Below are 15439 nucleotides of genomic sequence, written 5' to 3'. Positions count from 1 at the left end.
CACATTATTACCAATATCAATAAAAGATCACATACTTAACAACATGGACAGTATTTTGCACCAAAGAAGCTTGAGACAATGATGTAATCCTAGATGCGCCGCCATTATCGATATCCCAAACTGTGATTGTACCTCTATCACCCAAAGTGTATAAAATATTACGTGAGTCGTCCACAGATATCTGTATTATAGCTTCTTCCTCCGACAATGCCATAGAAACAAACGACGGTACTAGAAACGACAATGGACCTTCCGAATGATTGATCTTTTTACACCGTTTGCCGAACCAACTGCTCTCTGCCTGTACGCGAGAAAATGATCGGTTAGAGCAATTTAATATGAGTGCAATATCATAATTAAGATCATAAGTCTGTCATAACCTGATAATATATTTCGAATAACGATCCGTTTCTACCACCAAGAAAGATGCGGCCACTACTAGTATTAGCAATTGTAGTAATTCCTATTCCGTCAGTAGTAACGGTAAAAATTGGTTCTGGGACTAATTGTACTTCTGTGGATATACAGAAGAAAGTAATAATGTAATTAGATAGTAACAAATAGTACAACTAGAGCTGCCATAAGATGTTACCTTTAGTATCATCAGGTATTGTAACACCAAGGATAGTTATCTCTACTGTTGTTGTGAGAATTAATAAATATTTAACATAACTCTGGAAAATTCCTGCCTTGGGTTTTACTAAGCCTACACTTATAATGGTCTCATTCAACCCATCAAAGTATGCAACATCTGATCTATAGGATATTACAACAAAATTATATTATTTTTACATATAAATTTATAAATTTACAAATAAAAAATACAAGATATATTGATACTTACTCATTTTCATAAGACCATAAGTAAATATCACTGTCAATAGTAAGCCAAGCTTTGGAAATTTCTGTAAAAAGGCCCATCATACAGTGACATTGCATATCTATATTTTTTTTAAGGATTAGGAATAAAATTGATGATAATAATTCTAAAATAATTCAAATAATTATAGATTTATTGTGGGAAGACAATATTGGTATTGAGTATTTAAAAAGGATACGACCAAAATGTTCCATCACTTCAGAAGGCAGTGGAATTTTGCTATGTATCTTCATTTGATTAATATTTGTTAAACTCATTGATGCACCATTTATATTAGGATAGTCATGATCATCAAGACCACTAACAGTTGGTCCACCTGTATAAAAAATATTTGTCAGTTAGATTTTTACATAGATGTGTTTTCAAAACTATTTTTTCCAATTATAGTAATATATGATTTACCTTGTACACTGTATCGCATAAGATTGGTTAAAGATGGAAAATTACTATCAGCAATTATGTGTTTATCTACCATTTTCCCAGCCATTTCTAAAGAATCTAAGTGTATTTTTAATGGCTCCATTTCTGTAAATGTCATATTCCTCATTTGCTTAAAAAATAGGTGTCCAATATACTAGAAAAAAGACAAGTAAACACATGGAGATGATCAGAGATCAATTTATAAAATAAATAACCACATTAATCTTAAAAGTATGGAAATACATATATGTTGATCTTTAAAGTATTATAATTTAAATTTAATAATTTAAAATTTGAGATTATAATTTATAAAATAACACAATTATATTTGGCAAGTGATAAGAAATTTTTAAAAGAGAAAAGATTATAGGTTAGAATGAAATAGAAGTAACTTTCAACAAAATACTGAAATATTTCGAAGACAGCTTAAGCCTCTTAACAGCATTCAATAATAAAAAGAAGTTTAATGTACTTTTAAATGCTCAAAAATAAAAAATACTTACATGGACACTTGCTGCAATTATATGTGGACGCAAGTGAAAATACGTCAAATAGGGTTACAATCTTATTCGCGCCAAACCGGTGTATTCGAATAATGCAATTCATTTTACAGAAAAGAAAAACACTATGCTCTTGACGTCCATTTCTACCAACTTTGGTTAACTTAATCGGCTAGTTATTCCATCGGCTAGTTATTCCTATACGGCTAGTAACAAACATTTGGAAACATCGAGAAGATAGTCGATCTTTTAGCAAAATGAATCAAATATCGATTCATCGAACGAACGAGGTCAATGCTTATGATAAGACGAAGAGCAGGATCCATTTGACACTGCAAACGCTTCGAAGCGCTTATAAACCAATTACAATCTTTCTTTACGTGCTTCGAAGCGTTTGCAGCTCCAAACGAATCCTACCTGAAGATAGACCAGATTTTGCACTAACCTGACATTACGAATGTTCATAGTCCGTCAGTCATAATCATTCACGGTCAGTCGAGATGGAGGTTCAATCGGGTCAGACTTCTTTTTGCGTCGTATAAAATTGAGTGACTGCAAATGATTTTACAGGAACAATAAAATTGTGTGATGTGACGTGTAATGTCGACATATGGTTAACATATACGTCTATACATAACCAAGTTGTAAAAATCGTCCGCGCGATGAATTAAAATTCTAACCTGAACTTGAACCTGGCCCCGAACGATGTAGTACACGTTTCGTTGTATTCGCAACTATTATTGTAATATATACATATATACACACGCGTGTACTGTTGGCGGATCGCACGATGAATACGAGCACGACGAAACGGCACATTTCTGCGATCGTCTCGTAGCGAGGAGAGAAGAAGCAAAAAATTTGGACAAGATCGCGAATGCAGGCGCACCTCATCGCACTTGAAACAAATCAAAATGTTTCGCAGTCGGAGTTGGTTCGGCGGCGGGCTCTGGAAGCCGAAGAATCCTCATTCCTTGGAACATCTTAAGTAAATACAAACATTATCGATAAATATATTATTTTTTTGTCATTAAGTCGAAATTGTACATCAAGTGTACATTATCTTATACACATTTTTACCTTTCTTGTTACACTCAGATATTTATACAACGTCCTGTCCAAGAATCAAACTGTATCTGAGAATAACAAGGGTTTGCTGGTTGAAACTCTACGTTCGATAGCTGAAATTCTTATATGGGGTGATCAAAATGACAGCAGTGTTTTTGAGTGAGTAAAGAAACTTATCAATGTTATCTCTATCTATCTCTATATATCTGTTATTTCACTGGTAGATAATCATTTTAAGATTTTGAGAACCAATTCCTCCTCCTTCTACAACATTCTGTGTCTATAATTGAAAAAAATAATGATTATATATTACATTACAAGATTTTCTATAATTTTATAATATATATAATTCACATCATGTTTATTAAAATAAAGATCATGAGATAGTCTGGAAACAGTTCTTCTAACTAGATAAGCATTAATGTGCAAGTTACATGATTATAATTAATAAGGTATTATGTATTTGCAGTTTTTTCTTGGAGAAAAACATGCTTTCTTTTTTCTTGCGTATCATGAAACAGAAATGTGGAAGCTATGTGTGTGTTCAGTTGTTACAAACATTGAATATTTTATTTGAAAATATACGCAATGAGACATCCTTGTGTAAGTTTATTGAAATCATTTATTCTACACATTAAATTCATAAATAAAATGATCAATATTTATGACAAATTTTTGTCCACAGATTATCTGTTAAGTAACAATCATGTGAATAGCATTATAGTACATAAATTTGACTTTAGCGATGAGGAAGTAATGGCGTACTATATCAGTTTCCTAAAGACATTAAGTTTGAAGTTGAACGCCCATACCATCCATTTCTTCTATAATGAGGTAAACAAGGTACACATGATTGTTTTTTTGTGTCTATGTTTTGGTTGTACTTGTTGATTTTTTATCACGCTTTTTAGAAATATATTTTAATATATTATAATTTCAACACGTACACACTTCTACTGATTCAGCATTATCGATAAAATCGATTGATCTATTTCTCTATTGTTGTCAGCGTACCAATGACTTTCCACTGTACACAGAAGCGATTAAGTTTTTTAATCATTCGGAGGGTATGGTGCGCATAGCTGTGAGAACGCTGACGTTGAATGTGTATCGCGTCGAGGACTCATCCATGTTAGCTTTCATAAGAGATCGTACGGCCGCTCCATATTTTAGCAATCTTGTATGGTTCATTGGCGATCATATCATCGAGCTAGATACTTGCGTCCGGAACGATGCTGAGTAAGTCTCAACTGTATTTTGATTTTGCTAAACTCGGTCATTGCTCAAATTTCGTTCTTTTACTAACAAAGCGCGCTTCCTTTCAGTCACCAAAGCCAAAACAGGTTATCGGACTTAGTCGCGGAACACTTGGATCACTTGCATTATTTGAATGACATTCTGTGTTTGAATATATCAGACTTGAACAAGGTTTTATCTGAGCATCTGCTGCATAAACTGTTGGTTCCGTTGTACGTTTATTCTCTGATGAAACAGAAGAACGTTTTGTGCCAAACTCAGGTAAGAATGAAATGTCTGCCTTCTCCGATCTTCACGTAACGAGTATCGTTCCCGAACGTTTCAGGACGAGAGGAAACACGTCAGTGTCGTGGTAGCACTTTTTCTACTTTCCCAAGTATTTTTGATAGTGTCGCATGGGCCTCTTGTACATACATTGGCGGCTGTAATGCTCATGTCCGACTTAGACACGATTCAAATCGGGACGACTAAAGTACTGGAGAAGTTCGGAGATGCCACGTCGAATAAGTTCGTCTCTCTTTTCCTATCGAGAGAAACGCTGGAGAAATCTTCGGAAACCCTGACCGAGACACCGACGTCCGAGGAGGAACACTACGACGAAGAGGACGATGTGAAAAACACGAAAGAGTTCGCTGTGAACTCAGACATGTGCGAAGAGTTGGACGAACGGGAATCCGATCATCCGAGAGCGATTCGCACTGGAACAGCCAGAGTCCTGAGTAGGTTCGGAGATGTGATATCGCCGTATAAGCCTGCCACTTCCTCCCCGTCGAGGGAAACGTTAGAGAAATCTCTGGAAATCCTGAGCGAAAGGTCGTCGACGCCCGAGGAGCATCATCGCGCGGAGAGCAATGTGAAAAACGCGAAAGAGATCGCTGTAAGCGCAGGCGTGTGCGACGAGTCGCGGGGGACCGAGGATTCGAGTACGTCTTTCGATTTAATAAATATCTCCGCTCGTATACGTACACCATTGGATACGAGCATCCCGAGCGAAGAGGATTTAGAAGAAATTAAGCATTTGAATGTGACAGACGAAGAGAAACAGCAACGCTTGGCGCTGGAGAGCCCGTTGACGCCGCATCCCAGTCAAAACGACATATTCGAGTCGCTGGCGAAGAAGCCGTTTCTGGAAACGATCGTCAGCTCCTTACTGTGCACGGAGAACGATTACGCGGCGTTGTTCACACTCTGCCTGCTCTATGCGTTAGCCAATAACCAGGTAACTATCAAACATTTCCAGTGCAAACCATTTTCATCGTATCGTCTCACTATATAGTGATCCAATTTGCGCATTTACAAGGGTATAAGTCGCAAAATTCTGGACGTGATCTTGTCGCCGTTCGATGGCGCGTCTGTGAAAAATTCGTACAATGAATTACTCATGGACAGATTGATTCACATCATAACACTGAGCTGTCAGACGAGTGAGTTGCATCGATACATATTCTCGTTATTATATCTAGTATACGTGTCGTCTGTGTATTTAGGAGTATCGATTCCCCGTTAGATTCCAAAGTGCGACTCGTTACGTTGGAGTTGACTATCAAGCTGTTGACACAACTCATGATGTCCGAGGGACAATGCGTGCTACGGGACTCGCATCTGGCAGCCATCGAAGCGGCGAGAGAACAGAGCACGTCTCTGCTCAAGAACTTCTACAAGGTGCGTGTGATTCATTCCGTGGAGTCTTGTAATCCTGGCTGAAGCACGTTTTCGTGAATGAAATTGCTAGCTTCTCCGTATATACATTTCGATAAGAACGTATCGATTTCACTTCGCAGAGCGAAGACATCTTCTTGGACATGTTCGAAGACGAATACAGTGAGATCAAGAAGCGGCCGCTGAATGTGGAGTGGCTCATGATGGATAGCAATATTTTACTGCCTCCGACAGGTACACCCATGACTGGAATCGAATTTACCAAGAGACTACCGTGCGGTGAGGTAGGTGCGCGAGGAGAGGGTGCAATATAATCGAGTAATGCTGAAACAAGCACATGAAAACACAAATGATTTCGCAGGTGGAAAGGGCGCGACGTGCGATACGAGTATTCTTTCTAATCAGGGAACTGTCTTTGACGTTGAACACGGAAACTGAAACGCAATTACCACTAACCAATCCGGCTAACTGCGTACAAGTTAACAACGTTCTTGATCTAAGTAAAAGTTATTTGTTTCACAATACAATGAACTACGATGAATCTGTCTTCCTGGTTCTCGTTCCGCGGTCGCGAACATGTGACGCAGGTAAGCGACGTGGATTCGTCATTCGTTCTTTTTGCAGATAACAGCGACCTGATCGCGTGCACCGTCGTATGGAAAGATGGCCAGAAAATCCGACGTTTTCTAGTCATCGATGTTGTACAGTTGATTCTCGTGGAACCGGATACCAGCAAACTCGGATGGGGCGTTGCGAAATTAGTCGGCTTCCTGCAGGATATCGATGTCGCCGGCGACAAGGATGACTCTACGTGTTTATATCTGACGATTTACAAACCGTTAAGCAGTAGCACCGGTAATCGTATACCGTTGTTGTCGGCTAAATTCGTTTTCGACGATCACATTCGATGCATGGCCGCTAAACAAAGGTGAACCTAACGAGGATTTCAGTGAGATCCTGTGTTTATGCGCTCGCTGAAACTAATTAACTTGTCGAATGATTCAGGTTAACGAAGGGACGGATAAAAGCGAGACAAAAGAAGATGAATCAGATTGCCAGATTGCTGGATATTCCGACGAGCGTGCCTCATTGTTCGACACCACCTAATTACGCCTTGCGCGGCTTACGGCATGAACGTAAGTTTGAATAAATCAATCCATGAGATTCTCTCGTCTTGACGATCGCTTCGACCTTTCCAGGTCTCGGGCGCGCTCAGAAACAGAAGGATCAACCGAGGCCAATGTTCACGGTAAACAAAGTTCCTGGATTCGCGGCACAAATGCGTAGGGAAAATACTAGGCCGATGGCATCGTCGAGTTTCAAACGCGATGATGCCAGTTCGAATGAGAAGGCTCATGAGAACGGTTTGCGATCTAGAGACGGCTCGCCCAAGATGCCAAGGCCGCGGAGTGAGGAGATCCCTCTGGAGGACATGCGAATTCGGAAGGCATCTTTGACATCCAACGGGCTCAATATGGCGCGGCCAGAGAGAAGGGACAGTCAGAGCTGCTCGAGTAACAGTGATTCTTCATCTGTGATCAGGAAACACTCCGAAGAAACATCTTTCACGTCTCCACAGGGGCAAGAGTCGAAGCCACGTAGAAAAGGTCAAGTGGAAACTGTGTGATCGCAATCGTGAAGTTAAGCAATCAGGCTGATAACGCGGATTGTAAATGTATTTTTTTTTTTCTTTAGAAAACTTAGAGAACAGTTGGAAGATATATGTGCAATCTTTCGAGTTCGCGAAAATAATTCACTTGACTAATTTAATATAAAAAGAAAAACAAAGATTAGTAGTAACGCGGGCGTTTTTATCTTGTAACTAGTGAAAAATTTTAATTTCTATTATGTTTTTATTAAATGTGGGATTGTAGTAGAAATGTGGAATGTTAGACAAATTTACATCATCGGACACAACGGTTTTATGACCAATCATGGAGAACATAAGAAAAATGAAACATTGAATAACTTCATTGAACTAGAGCTTTTTTATGTTACGATATTAAGGCTGTCTCGTAAGTATCGCACATTCTCTCCTTGAGTAAAAAAATTCATTCGATTAAGCTGCCGATTAAGAATATAAATATATCACTATAGCGGTAAATAAATCTTGTAACAATCTTGTAATTAATTCATGTGTATATATCCCTGTTGGTTATAGTTTTTCTATAATTTAAAAAATAAAGGAAATTATTATCACTAGGCGATACTGATCATTTTACCTATACATTTAATAGAGAATAATAATAAAGATGAATATATATACATATAATTCTATTAGTACTTTTTATATAAGTATTTCTTTCTTTAGATATACTACAGTGCAAGAAACAGTTTTATTTTGGTATCATAAATTGCATAGAGTATATAAAATTAACATATAGTTTAAACTTTCTGCATTATTACATGTATATCCTGCTAAATGTAATATATTTATATCTTATTCAGTTCTCACATATATATTTTATAAAAAAACATTTTTAGCATTCTATCATAATCAAATGGGATACAAAATTGTAATTTTGCAGAAGCAATATATTTAATTCAATAAAATAGGTAATTAACTATTTCGTAATCTTACTCTTGCAATATTAATGTTCTAATTTGTAAAAAAAGAATAAAATACAAACTTAAGGGGTTTGATCAATATAGAAAGTCAATTTGATCTTTTCCTCTTAAAAGAATAGTTCGTATTTTTGTTAGAAAGCATTTAAAAGAAACATTGCGTATTAGAATCGAGAGAATTAAGTTACGAATATTTGCATGTTAGCATGCAATGCGTAGCAATGTCTATCTTCATATAGATTCACTTATATATTATCACATATCAAGTAATCGCAATTTTGAAAACGATCTTTTTACATAAAAAATTACGTAAAAATGTACTACTTGAGAATGTTTCGATATCAATATTAAACTATGAAGCACGAAGAACCGAGTAACATAGATCTAACCCCTTAAATGCACGTGACATTTCATCGAAATATTGTGTTTATTCAATCGAAAGAGATTAGCTCTGCTGTTCTAGGTTTTGTATCTTCCTCATTTTGCGAAGCTTCGTTGGTTGCAACTGGGGTTGGAGGAGCAGGTTGAAACGGCATCGATTGCGCTGCTGCTGGGTTTTGAGGCATGCCTTGCATTGTCGGTATACCGGATGCTTGAGGACCAACTAAAGCTTGACTCGTTGTAGACACGGGTCCGCTTCCGACACCGCCAGGCACTTGAATAACGCCCGTACCTTGAGATGAGATAGCAGCATTGTATACGTGCGCTGACATCGAAGACCCCTGAGTACCAGGCAAGGTCGATGGCTGTTGTGATCCGATTTGCGGAATGCCAACCATGGCTCCAGCAGGCACATGTCTTCCTGGAGCTGCCGAACCTGCTGGCGAGGAGCCCATGTGACCTTGAGATACCGGGGGCAACCCGATTTGAGTCGGGGGAGCTTGCTGCGGCATTTGAGACGAGGCACCCTGTTGAGGAGGCATATGCCTGCTCGTCGAAGCTTGTCCTGCTTGCACGTGCACAGGAGGACCCTGTTGCTGAGGTCCGGATATCTGATGGTTGCTTGGTGGTTGAAGTTGTTGAATGGGTGGTGTCATTTGAGGCATCTGAGAAAGTAATATGTCAATAATTTGATGACAGACGTGCGATATTTAAATATCTTCGAATTGTAACTAAAAAAACGGTAAAATAATATTACGCGTGAACTTACCATTCCTGGGCCTGATATAGACACTCGTCCGATGTTCTCCTGTCCTTGCATGGACGGATCCGATGGTTGCTGCTCCGGGTTAGGAATCTGCGGCATCATGTGTACCGGCGGCATGGTACTCATCGACTGTATATAACTTTGCATGGAATATTGTCCTATCGGTGGTTGTCCATACATGTAGACTCCTTGATTCGTCGGCGACATGGGATTGTAATTAGCTCCAGGTGTTGGATACTGAACATGACGAACAGGTGAACCTTGAGAAGGTCCCATGAAACCAGAAACCGCTTGATAGCCTGCTATAAAATAAAGATAGATTATGAGATACCTGCTTTGATAAAGATAGATAATGATTTCAAACGATATAATGAGAAACTAATCAATTACTTATTATATATTGCTGTTTTTGTTGTTCTTGACGCATTTGCATTTCTCTCTCCTGCTCTTGAATTTTCTGAAGAGCCAGTTGCCGTTGATACTGCAAATATTCTTGCTTCTTCTTTCGCATGATCGCCAATTTTTGCGCCATTAACATCTGTCGCTGTCTCTCAGCTTCTTCAGCTCTCCTACGTAACTTCTCTTTATGTTCCTCTCGAAGAGCATCCAAAGCAGCTCTAGCATCTTTCATCTGAGTTAATTTATCTTGCAAGCCTTCGTAATATACTCTACTGTCATCTTGTTCTTGAATATATCTTAATAGTCTGCAAAAAGAAACGAAATACGTTTCATTATTGATATGCAATTATTTACAACAATGAGATATCAGAAATAATATTAGAAAATCATATTTTCAAGTCAATACCTGGAATGCATAGCAGTTATATTCATGAATAGGGTTTGAACTGAGCTATCGTTAGCGATTGATCGTCCTCTCGAGGAATTGCTCTTCATTCGGTTGACAAAAATTTCGACTTGAGACCTCAAACCACTTACAAATTCTTCCATTTGATTATCAACCTCGCCGTTTTCTTGTTTCACGTATATAACCTTTAGGGGCATTGGGCTGCTTATGTTGGGTGCAGACGGACTGGTGACATCTGCTCTTGACCCATGCTCCTCGATCACAGTCTGTCTCTGTTCCCAATACTTGCGATTCAGATATTTCGCAAGTTCGGGTTCGATCTCATCCTCCTCTTGCGTCCGTGACGGACTCGGACCCTAGTAAAAGAATAGGGAATACTTAATTATATTTAATATCAAATAAGAAAATTAAAAAAAAAAATTAACATTTGAATGGTAAAATCTTTTTAGAATAAGATTGATTGTTCACGTAATTAATAATTTTATTAATTAATAAATTACAAAAGACTTACAGGAGATGGCGGCGGCGAATATGTTATTCTTGATATGGGAGTGGAATTGGATTTTAAAGCACTCGTAGCACGTTTCTTTTCTTTCTCCTTCTGTTCAGCCTCACTTTGACTCAAAGCTATTGCAAGATTCAATTCTTCCTCCTCTCGTAGTTCTTCCTCCGTTTTTCGAGGTGGAACCTACAGAGATACGTAATATTGTATATGAGGCTAATTACAGATATGATTTGTAATTTTGCTGCATCAAGTTATATGTCAAAATTCAAGTTTATTTTTCATGCGTTTTTTTATTCAAATATGATAGTCGTATATAATGCAATAATGCATATTATGTAAAATTTAATCTATGAGCTGAATTATATGTTTTTCATAATAAATTATAGTCTTCATATGTAATTATTTTAAATAATGAACAAGAATACCTGTTCCACAACACATATTGGAGAAGCCATGTTTAACTACTAATTTAATTATACAAATATATATCAGTAGAATTAAATGTATAGCAAGTCTCAGATAACTCGATTAAAGAAATTAGTGCATAATTCGATAACAAGTTGTTTTTAATTAGTTATTTCCAATTAACTTTTCTTTTTTTTATATTTCTGTATTATTATTGCATATGTTATGAAGTATTAACTATCTAATACAATGTTAATGCATACTTGTTGTTGTTGAGCTAAAGTGCTGTTGATATACTCAGCTGGGAGATCAGTGTCTTTGGCTTGTACTGTAGATGACCTAAAAAAATTATGTTTAAAAATATCTGAATGAAATCACTGTGAAGGAAAAATGATGCAAAATTCCACTAACTTGTTAACTTTCTCATAACAAGCTTCACAAACTCGAACTTCCTTCTCAATTCCAAATTTAGGTAGAGTAGAGAGTTTGCTCGAGCATTGATTGCAAAATACTTGACCACAGGCTCTACAGTGATGCTTACGCTGAACCATACTGAAGGTTACACGGCACCTATGGCATACCTCGCCATCTGCCCACGCAGGTGCAGTATCAGCTCTGAACATGGCGTCACTTTCTTTCAAAGCAGGAAATTGATATCCTTCAGCTTTCATTATATTCAATGTATCCTAAAAAGGAAATAATATGAAAAAAATAAAATATGCAAGTATGCAAGTAGCATGTTGATGAGCAAATTTATCATGGAGCATAATTTTAATAAGTGTGACCAAACTATTTGTTACCTGAACTGCTCTGTATTTTGGACTGTTGCGAAATGCGTGAGCCCAAGCTTGAATTAGCTCTAAAGTCTTTTGCCTGACATTTTCATGCTGTGAAGTCTTGACTAATTCTTTCAGTTGTTCCATGTACTGTTTGGTAGCAATTTCATCATGAATTAGTGTTCCACAATTTTTCACACAGGATTCTAACACCTAAATTAAGAAATATAACATTAATAAACATGTGACTAATCTTAACACATAGGATTTTTTCCAAAATCAATTCTAAATATCTTACCAATAATGCATATAGTGCTACGTGCGGATTAGAGTTTGTGATTTTCTTCTTTATAGCAGCAAGTGCAACCTTTGGCCTAGATAAGAGAAGTAGTGATAATTACATATTTGATATGGTCTCCTAAAGCAGTGCAGAATGCAATTGACAATGTTGCATCTAAAAAAAATGAAGTAAAAAAGCAAATATATATTTTAGAAGTACTGGTGCTTACTGAACGTCACTCTGACGTATGGAGTCACAGATTTGCAGAATCGTCGGCCAGTCTGGCTCCAACTGAAAATGACTCGTCGCCTTATCTGCAAACAATTAATTACGACTTAGAGAGATCCGACATTTTGAACCGATTTCAAAAGTACAAACTCACCCAGTAATTTTTCAAAATTCGACGTGCTGCGGAACATGTTATCACCACGACAAGGCTTTTCGTACTTTTCACTTCTTGGATTTTTATTACGTTCGCTGGCGCAATAAGTAACACTCAGCTGTCAATTTATGTCAGCTGCAATGTAACTTTTTGACAACTGTACGCCTCTCGTTCGCTCTGCTCGGCTCGCTATAGAAAGACACGATAGTGTTCACGAGATGACCAATCAACTCGTTCTTCTTCCATAAAACTGTAAATTGATTGGTTATCGTGCTGCTTTTTGTCCAATACAAGTGACTCACCGATGCGCCATCTGCACTCGTTTTAACACTGAAATCGATGAATTGATCGACCAAGAAATTATCGATATCGCGCGATGTTCATATCGATTATAAACGTAGTGAAACGTAACGAGTTTGAAATTTTGGTCGTTTGCGTTGAGTTGTTTGCGGCGAAGTTTTAATTCGCATTTGTGATTGGTGCAAGGTACAAATTCGGCTTGCAGATGCGTGAAGTACTACCGAATGGCGATTGAATCAAGCTGAGCACAAAATTATAGCAAAATCTGAGCCATGACGAGAAGCAGAAAAAGACGTGATGGATGTATGGAGTGAGGTTAGATGAGTTAAGTCGTCAGTTTAAAATTATTGAATATTTTGAACAGAGAGAATCATGAGAGCGGCCATCAGCCTGATTTCAATAGCCAGAGTTAGGCGCATTTTTGAGACGTCATTTAACAAAGTGCGCTTTTGTTTCGTTCATTAGGCGCATTTTCGCGGTGGTAACAATAAAATGCGCCTGGTTCGTGTCCGTTGTATTAAGGTGACCAGATTTCTTAGCCCTGAATTCGGAACACTTCATAAATGTGTGAAACAGAGATAAGTAGATAAAAAGATCCGAAAATTATTTGATAATTATTGAAAATGATGACAAATCGGTGTCTCGAATAGCACTCGAAAAAATTTGGATCAAAGGGTGAAAAATCGGGACGTCTGATCACCTTAGCTGTATATGTCGAGAAGGGAGGAGGTTACTCCGTAATAATGTACTTACGATATATCCTGACGACCGCGTATTGTTGTTTTCGGCATTCTAATACTTATTTCCGCAGAAGACTCACAGGATACAAGCAAAAGACGTATGGAATACGGAGCGTGTCTATGGCAGTTTCTCGGTATGAAAAGATCGCACGCGCTGTCAATCACGTACCAAAAGTTCATTAGCGCACCGAAAGTGCCAAAAGTGCACTACAAGGTTGTCATCGTGGTTATTCAATCTAGGCGTTGGTAATGAATCGCGCGAAATGCTCGATCTTTTCGCGCCAACCACCCTTATAGAAATATCATACTAAGAATCATTGATAATTACTTATTATCCAGTATTTTTAATACTGAAAATAAGTAATTATCAATGATTCTTAGTATGATATTTTTATAAGGGCAGCAGCCATGGGCATACATCGCTCCGCGTTTCTCGCGTCTTTTATCCGTTGAAAGTAAGTCTCGCGCGTTAAGAAGTCTCGGGAGTGTCGAAATTAGCGATGTACGATCGCCGGGGCGTATCGTGAAGACGTCATTTATAAGTAATCTTCTCGTTTCTTCTCGCGGTATATGCGGCCGGTGCTTGTCGCGCTGATGTCCCTTACATTTGTTAATGACATCGACTCGCTCAAGTAGCAATAGAATCGGGCGATCGTCGGATGTAATGAACGGGAATTAGAAATGCGATGAAAGAAAGAAATGCAGAATATTCGGGCGGATCAGTTAGGAAAAGAGATACGGAGAGAGAAGTATCTCATAGAGCGCGTTCTTTTCGGCCGCGGCGCCGTTTACATATTGGCGTATATTTTCAGTGCGATTCAACAATCGCACGATCATTTTGATTCTCGATTTTTCTGCATCGAGCAACCGCCGTGGACATATCGATCGACGCCGCTCCGATGAGAGATGATCTAGCTTTGCGATAAGTTCGCCGCTAGCTCGCTTCGTGCTTACGAACCTCGCTTCGTGCGATCCGCTCATCTGTATTGAGACAAGAACAGAGCGATTGGACGTCTGTTCTTTTCTAACTTATGCCAGGATTACGATCAACTTCACGAAAAAGGACGCAACGAGACATGAGGTGACGCAAAACCTAAAACACGTTGTTTTATATGCGGCTAATTACGATCAACTTTACGGTGATTGTAATTTCAAAACAACTTCAAACGTCAAATTCATGTCACGTCACTTCACGTCCTGTCGCGTCCCGTTACGTGAAATTGATCGTAATCTCGGCATTACTATCATTATACGGAAGTACAATGGGCACGAATCAGGCGGATTTTATTGTTACCACCGCGAAAATGCGCCTAACGAACATAGTAAAGGCACACTTTGTTAGATGACGTCTCGAAAATGCGCCTAGCTCTGGCCACTAAAATCACGCTGGTGACCGCTCTCAGGCTTCTCTCTGCTTTGAAGAAGGAAAGAAAATAATATACACATTTTTTATTTTTTATGCACTTCACGTTTAATATACGTTTTACGTAGAGATCGGATATAAACACGCGAAAGGCAGAATTAGCTTTAAAGGGACAAGTATTACGCTAATCTATTTCATACGCTACACGTATTTTATAATAAGTCTTCTGCGAATCGCAATAAATGTATCGAGACACGCAAATGATAAATTTGAAGCATTAGTTTCCGCGAGAGAAAATGTCATGATATGTACAACACATGTATTATATATATATATATATATATATATATATATATATATATATATATATATATATATATATATATA

At 38.0% G+C, this 15439-nt stretch overlaps 3 protein-coding genes across 8 annotated transcripts in view; 1 reads left to right on the top strand and 2 right to left on the bottom strand.

Moving 5' to 3' along the window:
* The window catches only part of LOC116841246 (nuclear pore complex protein Nup155), a 7062-nt gene extending 5100 nt beyond the window's left edge, over nucleotides 1–1962 (bottom strand). For both annotated transcript variants that reach the window (XM_032808953.1, XM_032808964.1), the window contains exons 1-7: nucleotides 1804–1962; nucleotides 1283–1454; nucleotides 1059–1196; nucleotides 845–941; nucleotides 593–756; nucleotides 381–514; nucleotides 36–301 (exon numbers count right to left, since the gene is read on the bottom strand). In XM_032808953.1, the coding sequence (XP_032664844.1) occupies nucleotides 36–301; nucleotides 381–514; nucleotides 593–756; nucleotides 845–941; nucleotides 1059–1196; nucleotides 1283–1427 (944 nt within the window). In that variant the 5' untranslated portion in view covers nucleotides 1428–1454; nucleotides 1804–1962. The remainder of the gene's footprint in view (nucleotides 1–35; nucleotides 302–380; nucleotides 515–592; nucleotides 757–844; nucleotides 942–1058; nucleotides 1197–1282; nucleotides 1455–1803) is intronic.
* A 293-nt stretch (nucleotides 1963–2255) lies between these two features.
* Nucleotides 2256–7983, top strand: LOC116841251 (protein CLEC16A). Of its 4 annotated transcripts, none has more exons than XM_032809001.1 (15): nucleotides 2256–2788; nucleotides 2899–3027; nucleotides 3338–3471; nucleotides 3554–3711; nucleotides 3878–4107; nucleotides 4194–4386; nucleotides 4451–5344; nucleotides 5426–5549; nucleotides 5633–5787; nucleotides 5907–6068; nucleotides 6146–6284; nucleotides 6409–6712; nucleotides 6790–6920; nucleotides 6984–7033; nucleotides 7162–7357. In XM_032809001.1, the coding sequence occupies exons 1-15, from the start codon at nucleotides 2715–2717 to the stop codon at nucleotides 7195–7197; spliced, it is 2913 nt and encodes a 970-aa protein (XP_032664892.1). In that variant the 5' UTR covers nucleotides 2256–2714; the 3' UTR covers nucleotides 7198–7357. The 4 variants fall into 4 exon arrangements, with proteins under 4 accessions (XP_032664892.1, XP_032664875.1, XP_032664885.1 ...); XM_032808994.1 differs by having other exon boundaries at nucleotides 2258–2788; nucleotides 4451–5048; nucleotides 5157–5344; nucleotides 6984–7983; XM_032808984.1 differs by having other exon boundaries at nucleotides 2257–2788; nucleotides 3554–3702; nucleotides 6984–7411.
* On the bottom strand, nucleotides 7754–12686 carry LOC116841271 (hepatocyte growth factor-regulated tyrosine kinase substrate). 2 transcript variants are annotated; one of them, XM_032809012.1, is made up of 11 exons: nucleotides 12650–12686; nucleotides 12497–12581; nucleotides 12286–12361; nucleotides 12012–12200; nucleotides 11623–11897; nucleotides 11475–11550; nucleotides 10813–10989; nucleotides 10302–10657; nucleotides 9887–10200; nucleotides 9500–9798; nucleotides 7754–9395 (listed from the first exon to the last, which is right to left on the bottom strand). In XM_032809012.1, exons 1-11 carry the CDS (start codon nucleotides 12684–12686, stop codon nucleotides 8781–8783), a joined length of 2499 nt encoding a protein of 832 aa, XP_032664903.1. In that variant the 3' UTR covers nucleotides 7754–8780. The 2 variants fall into 2 exon arrangements, with proteins under 2 accessions (XP_032664903.1, XP_032664910.1); XM_032809019.1 differs by having other exon boundaries at nucleotides 9500–9795.
* Nucleotides 12687–15439: the final 2753 nt, after the last annotated feature.

The sequence above is a fragment of the Odontomachus brunneus genome, unplaced genomic scaffold (genome assembly GCF_010583005.1).
Source record: "Odontomachus brunneus isolate Ranch 3 - 2012 unplaced genomic scaffold, Obru_v1 Obru_scaffold_002, whole genome shotgun sequence".
NCBI lineage: Eukaryota > Metazoa > Arthropoda > Insecta > Hymenoptera > Formicidae > Odontomachus > Odontomachus brunneus.
Note: the sequence above shows the minus strand (reverse complement) of the source record. Positions and strands in the feature narration are given on the sequence as shown.

Bases quoted from the DNA above. Each gene is read 5' to 3' on its own strand.
- LOC116841251 (XM_032808977.1), top strand. From the start codon at position 2,715: ATGTTTCGCAGTCGGAGTTGGTTCGGCGGCGGGCTCTGGAAGCCGAAG. The intron at 4,387-4,450 runs GTAAGAATGAAA...CGAACGTTTCAG, and splicing joins ACGTTTTGTGCCAAACTCAG to GACGAGAGGAAACACGTCAG. The intron at 6,069-6,145 runs GTAGGTGCGCGA...ATGATTTCGCAG, and splicing joins AGAGACTACCGTGCGGTGAG to GTGGAAAGGGCGCGACGTGC.
- LOC116841271 (XM_032809012.1), bottom strand. From the start codon at position 12,686: ATGTTCCGCAGCACGTCGAATTTTGAAAAATTACTGG. The intron at 12,582-12,649 runs GTGAGTTTGTAC...AATTGTTTGCAG, and splicing joins GAATTTTGAAAAATTACTGG to ATAAGGCGACGAGTCATTTT. The intron at 10,201-10,301 runs GTATTGACTTGA...TTCTTTTTGCAG, and splicing joins ATAACTGCTATGCATTCCAG to ACTATTAAGATATATTCAAG.